The 9672-nt window shown below is 36.9% G+C and overlaps 1 protein-coding gene across 1 annotated transcript in view; it reads right to left on the bottom strand.

The window, feature by feature from the left end:
- Window positions 1-4460: 4460 nt before the first annotated feature.
- The window catches only part of MCUR1 (mitochondrial calcium uniporter regulator 1), a 17981-nt gene continuing 12769 nt past the window's right edge, over window positions 4461-9672 (bottom strand). Inside the window, exons 6-8 of the mRNA XM_019470604.1 lie at window positions 8556-8609; window positions 7320-7434; window positions 4461-5982 (exon numbers count right to left, since the gene is read on the bottom strand). Coding sequence (XP_019326149.1) covers window positions 5927-5982; window positions 7320-7434; window positions 8556-8609 — 225 coding nt within the window. The 3' untranslated portion in view covers window positions 4461-5926. The remainder of the gene's footprint in view (window positions 5983-7319; window positions 7435-8555; window positions 8610-9672) is intronic.

Below are 9672 nucleotides of genomic sequence, written 5' to 3'. Positions count from 1 at the left end.
AGGTTGGAAAAGATCTCTAAGATCATCGAGTCCAACTGTCAACCCAACACCACCATGCCCACTAAACCATGTCCCTAAGTGCCTCATCTGCTCGTCTTTTAAATACCTCCAGGGATGGGGACTCAACCACTTCCCTGGGCAGCCTGGTCCAATGTTTAACCACTCTTTCAGTAAAGAAATTTTTCCTCCTGTCCAATCTAAACCTCCCCTGGCGCAACTTGATCCTCTCTCCTCTCATCCTATCACTTGTTACTTGGGAGAAGAGACCGACACCCACCTACCTCCTTTCAGGTAGTTGTAGAGAGCGATGAGGTCTCCCCTCAGCCTCCTTTTCTCCAGGCTAAACCCCAGTTGCTGCTCTTCATAAGACTTGTTCTCCAGATGCAGCACTAGACATGCTCAGTCTCATCTGTGCATCATCAGTGGTTAATTTTTTTTTTTTATATAGGCTCATGCCTGTAGCTTTATTTGGTTTTAAAAGCTCAGTGAAGAGTTCAGTAGCTCAGACAAGAAGACGGTTAGTGCCTTGGCCTAGCTGGCGTCTAAGGAACACAAGGGAATTCTGCATGTAAATCACGAGGCATTAGAATTGACTTCTTTGAAAGCCGAGATATAAAAGATTATCAAAATCTCCAGCCACTATCTGGATCCGGTTGTGGTAAGTAGTCTTTAAAGGGAGCTTCTGAAGTGGCCTTTGTATTTATTAATATCTTGCATCACTGGGAGGACTTTGTAAATATATAATGCTTAGTACACTTTTCCAACAAGAAAATAGATCCTGAGTAAAGACAGGAGAATGACTGGGAGCAATACAAATTATTCTGGACAAAAATCACAATCAAAAGTGACATATTTAATAGTTGCCTATTCATGGAGTAACACACATTGTTGACAGTCCTACATAAGAGGACTACAAGATTTCTGACAATGGAGAAGGACCAAAGCATGCTGGAGATGAAAGTATAAACAGTATAAACTCTTGAGTTTTACCCTTCATGCTGAGAAACCTGCCCTGCTTCCCTTCCCACCCCCTGCCAATACAACTATTACTCACCCTATCAGTTCCGAAGCAAACCCTGGAGCCCCGTATACAAGCTTGATTTGACCAAATTCAGTTGCCTGCTATAAGTATGCCATTATTATAGTCACGTACCATGCAGTTCTGTTCAAAGTTCTCACAGAACATGTGCCACTTGCCTGCAGGAAAAACCAAACAAAAACCACCACAACACACCACCCTTCTTTTTTCCTCACTACTTTTTTACTCCTGCAACAAGAAGAGACTGTTCATGAGTACTATTAGTCATGACTTGACTCAAGCTGATATAATTTCAGAATACAGTGGAGAACCTAATGAACTTCTAAGAGTTTAATAGGATGCATCTCGGAACAGCAAAGGGAGGTAGGGTATTTGAAATATTACAACACAGTAGCGTGCCTCACTACAGGGATAAACATTGGCCCAAGATTGATATTTGCCACAATACTTTGTCACTCATTTCTAGTATTTTGTTTTTGATACTAGCTGGGCATCCTCCCAAGAAAACTGGAATCTTCTTTCTTGGAATGGACAGATTTTGAAGGAACACTATGCAAACACTGATATCTTCCCTCTATGATCTTTATCTAGTTACCAAACTGCACATTAAGGATAAGAAGCAATTGCTCTGACGCAGAATTTACGTGTAAAAAAAAAGAATCAACACTACTGCTTTAAAATGTTTGGTAAAACATGTTTTAAGCCAAAGGAAGCTTTCCTAACAAAGACACAACAGGCTCCCCATCTCAAAGAGTGTATGCATTTGTTTCTGATTACAGCAAACCCCAATGTTCCACGCGCATATTTGATTGCAAATGAACTTGCCGCCCCTAAATAGAAGAAAATGAATTACTTATACAGAAAGCTTTACTCTAAAACACAACCACCTCCCATAAAAAAAACCCACCCCACAACAAAAAGCCCTATAAACTCAAGATATAGATAACCAAAGGAAAAAATGATTAAAAAGAAACCACCATTGTCAAACTAATCAATACTTTCTGAATACAACTTTTCTCAATACATTAAAGCATTAAAAAATTAATTTTACAGTGTACTTATTCCTTGAAAAGAGACTTTACATAGCAGTTTTTTTAAACATCGAATTGTCTTGCAGAAATCATGATAAAGGCAGTTTACTTGGTTCCTGAAAACTCAGTGGGAGGTGCAAAACTAAGTCTTGTTCACACCTTGCAACCAGTAGTTCAAAGGAACTAGTTACAGGAATTTAGCTACCTTTGCTGATTAAAAAAAAAAAATCCACACAAAAAACCCCACGAGTTTTCCTGCGCGAGGTGGTAGCAAGATAAGAAAAGAAAAGTCCACTGAAGCGGTATGACTCAAAATATCTAGAAGGTAAAAGCACGCCATCTCCAAAGTCAATAGAAACTGTGAATAGCTGCACGGAGCTAGGATTTCACCATTTATGAAAAGGTCAGTTACGTGAATATTCACAACTAGAATAAGGCTTATTCTAGTAAACCAAAACATTTGTGGTTAGAAAAATTGAAGCAGATTGCATACCTACATTAAAAATATGTTTCCATTTGTCAACTCGTGGTTTTAAGTACAACTCTGCAACATTCTGGGAAATGAGTGATGCAATCAACACTTCCAATAGAGAAAGGGCTAGACAGCATGTGATTTAACAGTAATAAAATACTTAAAGCGAACACTTTAGCTAATAGATACGGAAAAGGAGACGGTTCCCTTACAGATTTTTACTGAAAACAAGAGGGAAAGCAAGATAGACAAGCAGTTAAATCCGGTATACTCCCACTAACATATTACAAGTAAATACACTTTTGTAAGAACTCTGGATCTCCATTTGTTCTGCAAAACACAAAGAAGCTTTAGGAGCAACTTAGGTTTTCCAGCAAATGGAATGATTCTCGATGTCCTTCCCCAAAAGGAAATAAATCCTTAAAGAACCTCCTGTCTTCGCTGTGTGAATGTAGAAGTTCACAGGGAACACTCACAACTAGTTTTAACGTAGGCAGGCTGCTACTCTTCGCTCTCGATAGACGGGCTCTTCCTGAAAGCAAATCAGAGCTGGAGCTCAGCTTTAGCTCCATCCTCTATTCTTGCAAACTAACTTAGAGATCTAACATTTGTAGATTGATTTTTTTTCTTTTATACTTTTTTCCTGCCAGGCAGGAAATGAACAGATACATTTCTGAATCAAGGGGGAGCTACTGAATCAAGGGGGAGCTACTGCAGTTTTTCACAGCAGAAGTGGTTTTATGGTAAAACGGTCCCATTTATTTTTCACTTGCATCTTTTGAAAGAGCTCTGCAAATTAAAAATAAAAATCTGAAGTCAGAGAACTGGGAAGTATTTCTGTACATTTAGAATTGCTACTGATTCAAGTTAGAGACAATATACAGCATGATAGAGTCTTACAGAAAAAAATTTGGAGAATTGCCAACTTAGGTCTCCTATTTATTAATTTAGTGATCATTTGACACCCAACTGTTGCTTTTCAAGAGATATTTAGTAGTACGTCCTGATGTATTTGCTCCTCACCTGTACCAAAAGGCTCATTCTTTGGGTTTAAATCTCTCTTTGAAAGAATTTGTGTTTGGAAATATATGGAGGGATTTTCTACCTTTTTGGAATGCCAGTGAATACATGTGGTACACATGATGAGACTGTGTTAGAAAGACTGCTAAACTGATCTTCAAAATCAAAGGAAACCGGAGAAGATTTTGCATCTATGCACATAGGAGTAACAAGCTTTTACATCACACCTGAAGACTTTATGGGCTAGGAAATAATAATCTATAGTGTCCTTTTCCTGAGTGACATATTAGCTTTATTCCTTGTTTAGAACACTCACCGAGAAGTGCTGGTTTTCCTGACACTTTGCTAATTCCAGGACAATGCTGTTTTATAATCTTTCACTTCTCCTTCCACCTGCCCTGAAAAGAAATTTATTTGCATAGTATCTATTTTTAGCAGGATAGACCCTATATTTAAAAGCAGTTCTAAAAAATTATTTTAGCAACTATTTATCAGGTGCTGAGGCATACAGGCAAAGATGTACTGATTACACAGACATATATAGAATCATCTGTCCTGGGAAGATAGGAACCAACACTGAAGTCATTCCAAACATTAAATTAATGCTTGTCTAATTTGAGAGAGAGTCAAGTCCTCTAAGTAAGTACAAAAAATATTTTTAAACAAAAAAGTGAAGATCTTGAATACAGATTCATTCAATTTAGAGGGCCTGTTAAGTTATTCTGCAATAATAGTTTTCCTTACATTATTGACTGTTCTTTCCTCTTCAGTGTGTTAGAGGGGCTGTCAACTTTGCCAATCCTTAGCTTAAAAAAAGTCCTATTAGCAGTGACTTACCTTCAAACAAAGCGATTAAATTCAAATTAAAAAGTTGCATTTATAATGAAAACTCAGCAAATTCTATGAAATATTCAAAATTCTTTATTTCAGGCCAGTATAGTACTGTTACAGGCATGCATCTCTTCCTCCACACTTGCACATGATCAAAGTTGGCACTCCCAACTACCAAACAAGTTAAATGGTTATTACAGTACAGGCACAAAGTAGCCAGACAGCTTTACTTTCATTAAGCAAAGCCACGATTGTGCTCTAACAGCATTTATTACCAGTGCATAGATCGTTCTCTCTTCCTAAGAGCAAGCAAGAAAGGGAAATTTCCCTTAACTGAAGGAACACAGATGGCAGCTCTGCTACTAAAGCAGCCATTTCATCAGTGGAAGAGTGATAGGTATCTGGATACACTGGGCGCCTTCCTTCACTGCTTTCAGTTGCACTTACTAGTTCACATGGGCTTGCTCAGAACTGGATTAAACATCCTTGCAGGTCTCCATTACTGCTTTCATTATTATAATCACTATCAAAGTTCCACATTTGAAGAACAAACAGGAATTTTTAATTTTTTTTTTTTAAGAAGTAAACCAACAAAAACCCCAGAAGACAGTCAGTATTGCAGTTCCCTCGCCTAAGACACTGCTTCAGAACCACCATTTAAAATCTCTTTCCTTTCTAGAAGCATCAATTCCCTTCCAGCAAGAAGGCAGCACCAGAGACACTTCATATCACTTAACTGTAAATTAACACAACTAGTGTATTTTACTGCATTTCCAACTTCCAGTTACAGTGGTAAAGTTAACAATTAGCATATGGAATGAGTATCAGACACTTATATGTACCAAAGGCAAGTCAGTCACAAAAACCTCTACAAATATAATACAAACAAAACTAGCAACAAACACTGCTATCATTACACAGTACTCTTTCATGAAACATGACTGATTGGACAGCCATCTGGAAAACAAGCTGATGACTGTAATGTTGTAAAAACAGCAAAACAAATATTTGATCATAGTAGCTACATGAACAAGTCTTAGAAGGAGGGAATTAAGCATGATTCAGTTAACATAAATTCTACTTATACAAGAGTGCCTCCAAGCCACAAAACATGTAGTTTCAGTTTTACATTAATAATCAAGACTCAGTCTGATACACACAACTGACTCCGGCAAGCATGCCTGAATAGGCAATGGAACACAATTCCATAGATTCTTCTCTACAGCATGCAGCCCCATACCACTGGTACGAATGCCAGTCTTTACACAACACTGTAGCAGCAAGGTGTGCTGCAGTTCAGAATGGAGGGAAATGGCAGAAATGCGTATAGCATGCTTTCATCAGAGGTAAGTTTCAAAATATGCATGATATGTGTACAGTTTGTTTCTAGGCACGTCTTTGGTTACATTCTCAATATAGTCTGCTTTACAAAAAAAATAAATAAAACAGTCAAGAGTTGGTTAAAGTCCAGGCAAAGATAAAACTTTTTTTCAGAAACCAAGACAGTAGAAGTCCCTTTAAATTGGTGTTTTTTTATATCCATAAACGATAAAATCCCAGTGCTACAGTAAGGCATGTAAATACTGAACCTGAAAGAAAATGGGGAGGAAAATGGAGACAATAAATCATTAGCTGTCGGAACATTTCTTCAGAAAGCTATGTACACATCTTACTACAATACTAAACGTTAACCACCACCCCTTCCCCATGTAAGAAAATAAGGTTTTTAATTTACAACAAACAATTTCAAGGTGGAGGGGCACAAAAATGACAAATAAGGAAGGGAAAAAAAAAAAGAATGTAGGAAAACTGGGCTGAAAAACTATCAAAAGGCTGAAAGAAACCCTTAGTTGCTTACCATTCCAAAAAAGATCAATATAGCAAGTTACAGTGGTAAAGTGAGGAAATGAATAACAGGATTATTAAATCACAGTCAAGTATCCAGCAAACAAATAAATGAAAGCTATCGTTAATGAGGCTTATCAGTTTGCAATTTTTTAAATTTCTTTTTAAATGAAATTAACTTTTGGTTTCCAAATATACACACAAAAGACTTTTGCCATTGTTTGCAACAGGAGCACTTAAAACACAATGCAAGTTTTTAATTTTTTTTTTTCCCCCCCATGCAGAGTTCAACATGTTTTTGAGTAGGGATGGTGGGGAAAAGAACTTCCTCTCATTTTAACAAATGGCCTTTTATTTTCCAGTAATGGTTCTCTCTAAAGGTTATGCCTGAAGTACAGTACTATGAATAGACGTGATTGCACTTGCGACAAAATCCATTGTGAAAGAATAATCAGAAAATCTAAATCAGAAGAATAATTTTCTACTGCAAACCCGCTCATTTAATAGCACTACGCGCTCAGTAGAAAAGTGTCAAAATATTAGTTACCTATGGCAATAATGCAGGCACACACACGTATATAGTATTTTTCTAATGCACATGCCTGAAAAATGAAAGTTTAAATATGCGGCACTGACAGTCAGAAAAGCTGAAATGTTCCACTTTGCATATAGATCTCCATCAGACAGATGAAGAAATCCTAGAAAGGCATGCAGCAGGCTGCTTTTATAAATTAAGTCAGGCATAGAAGAACTTTTTGGCCCCTGTTAACAGGCAGTCTTTCAGATTTCTCATACATGTTATTATTACAGAATAAAGCAGGGGGGAAAAAAGTCATGCAGCCATAGCCCACGCAAACTAAAGTTGCGAATCATAGGAAACTTTGTCTGGATTAAGTACACAAATAAGGCTGCTAATCTTGACTGAGACTATTTCAAGGTTTTTTTTGTGTTTTGTTTTTTTTTTTGTTTTTTTTTTTTTTTTGAAATCAGGGCCTTTATGAATACAGTCAGTCAAGAGTTTGCCAAACATTTAACAGTGTTTAACAGTTTCACCATCAGAGACAATCATCAGATTCCTTACCTGCTAAGTACTTAATATTATCAAGTTTGTGTGATTCGAGCATTGTTTTCAGATCTGCAACTTCTGTGTCTATTTTTCTGTCTGTTTGGGTCAGAGCTCGATCTTGTTGCGCATGCTAAAAAACAAAGCAACAAAATGATGCAATTTGAACAGTTTCTAGTTTATTTAGAAGTTTAACCCATCCCTTCAAGTTGTATTTTTGGTTCCTCCTTAAATGTATGTTAATTTGCATTCAAAGAGAACAAGTTCCTTCCTAGCTGATGATATCCAAGGAATTGAATAATTTGGTGAACTCGGGAAATTTATATGATTACATGTTCCTTAATACGTAATCTAGAAAGTGGCAGAACTGGATACCTTCTTATCTCAATCTAGTAGCATAAACATTAACTTCAATCTGTCATTTGGCCCACCAATGTTAAAGTCACTGCTCAATTAAAAGAGCTATTGAGAAGTCCAAGAGCCTCTTGTGACAAAAACATACCAGAGCATAAAGATTTATGGATCATTAGAAAAACCTGAGAATTTGTCTTCTGATGTAAAAAAGCATGTCTTCACCTTTTAATGAATTCTACCACAAAACCAGCTACAGACAAATTCAGAACCTGATTATGACAGAAGACAGGACTTCTGTAAAAAAAATGGCATAGAACTATTACTCAGAAAAGACTGAAAGATCAAACTTGTAAACTGAGAACAACAGCTGCCCAGTTGCTGATATTTACAAATCAGCACTACTGAAACATTGTGAATCAGTTAGTGATTTACTGCTACACATCTTCCTAGGGATAATTCCCTATGCTACACAAAGGAAACAAAAGGAAGAGGAAGTGTTTGGTAAAAACCTCCTCTAAAATGAAGCCAAATCAATCTAGCCATGTGTTTCAGTCTCACTGAACATGGCGGGGGAACAAAAAAATTAATTTCACAAACTAACATTAAGAGTAGAATTCCATCTAGAGAAAATACTACATGTATCAAGTTTCAAAACAAAGTGACCACCAAACAGTTTATCTATGCATGCAGAAGGTCTAGTAATATATATAAAAGCCTTTTTATTCTGTAGGCACTTCAGTTATCTGTACCAATATGAAAATACACAGGGAAATAATAAAGCACAATGACATTTTGTACATTAAAGTGCCTAAAGACATGACCAACTCCAAAAAGAATACTAAGTCTATAACAAAAGTACAAAAAGATTTGCTGTGTAATAATCAGCTACCAAATTCTTACCAGTTCCACTACTTCTGCCCTCATTTCAAGTAGTTTTCTTTCATTAAGTGAGTACTAGAGGGGGGGAAGAGATAAACATGATATTGTCATTAAACTTTTTCCCCACACACTTAAAAGCATATTTCTTTGTTTCCAAATTCTGTAGAACACTGAATCTGAAAAGATTATTGTCTGACAACACTTGGGAGCCAGTACTGTAGGATAATTGCTGTCCTTCGGAAAAGCACAATTTAGACAGGTGTTCATCCACACCTCTGAACTGTAAAGCACATGTCCATCAGACACTCATCTTCTGCAAAACCTGTACATATTAATAAGCAGCTGGAAGAAAGGTTGGTAGATTTGCATTTCTGAAAAACAAAAGACCTATGATTCTAAACAGTAACTCTGGAACAGTTAACTAATCCATTGAGCATACAAGCACAATTAAGAATGAACCATTTACTTTCTTCAGGAAGGGGAGTACTGTTTTAAAACATCATATCAAACTCAGCTATCAAATAAATGTTTAGCCAGTGTTGCATGCGCTCACCATTTGTATTGTTCTGACCATCATTTCGTGATATATTTGTTAAATATACAACATTTGTATCTCACGTTAAGCCATTCGTTTGTGGAATATCAGAAGTTGGGGCTTATTTTTAAGTTATAACTATTTGTGTTCAAGGAAAGTCAAATCCAAATTAAAGCAGCATACCTTTAAGGCAGGTTACCTTTCTGACTCACGAACAGGCATGATTTACCTTGACATCTATAATGGTTTCTGTCCCACTACTGGAGCAATTCAATTATTCATAGACAGCTGCTAAACCGCCAGTCTATAGTGCAGAGTATTAAGGTCATCAGGCACCAGTCTCAGAATCCTCAGTTACACAGCAGTTACCTCATCTGTTGCCACTCCTATGTGGAAAGTTGCTTTATTTTTCCTCCACTCTGGAAGCTTACTCCACTTTAATATTAAACTCGGATTAATCTACATAAATGCCTCAGCATTGAAAAACCCTCCTTAAAGATCTGGAGCTCTATTTGGACTTTTCATAGAATTATAGAATCATTGAGGTTGGAAAAGACCTCTAAGATCATCGAGTCCAACCGTCAACCCAACACCACCATGCCC

Source organism: Aptenodytes forsteri, unplaced genomic scaffold, assembly GCF_000699145.1.
Source record: "Aptenodytes forsteri isolate BGI_AS27 unplaced genomic scaffold, ASM69914v1 Scaffold63, whole genome shotgun sequence".
Lineage (NCBI taxonomy): Eukaryota > Metazoa > Chordata > Aves > Sphenisciformes > Spheniscidae > Aptenodytes > Aptenodytes forsteri.
This window is presented reverse-complemented; position numbering and strand designations above follow the sequence as displayed.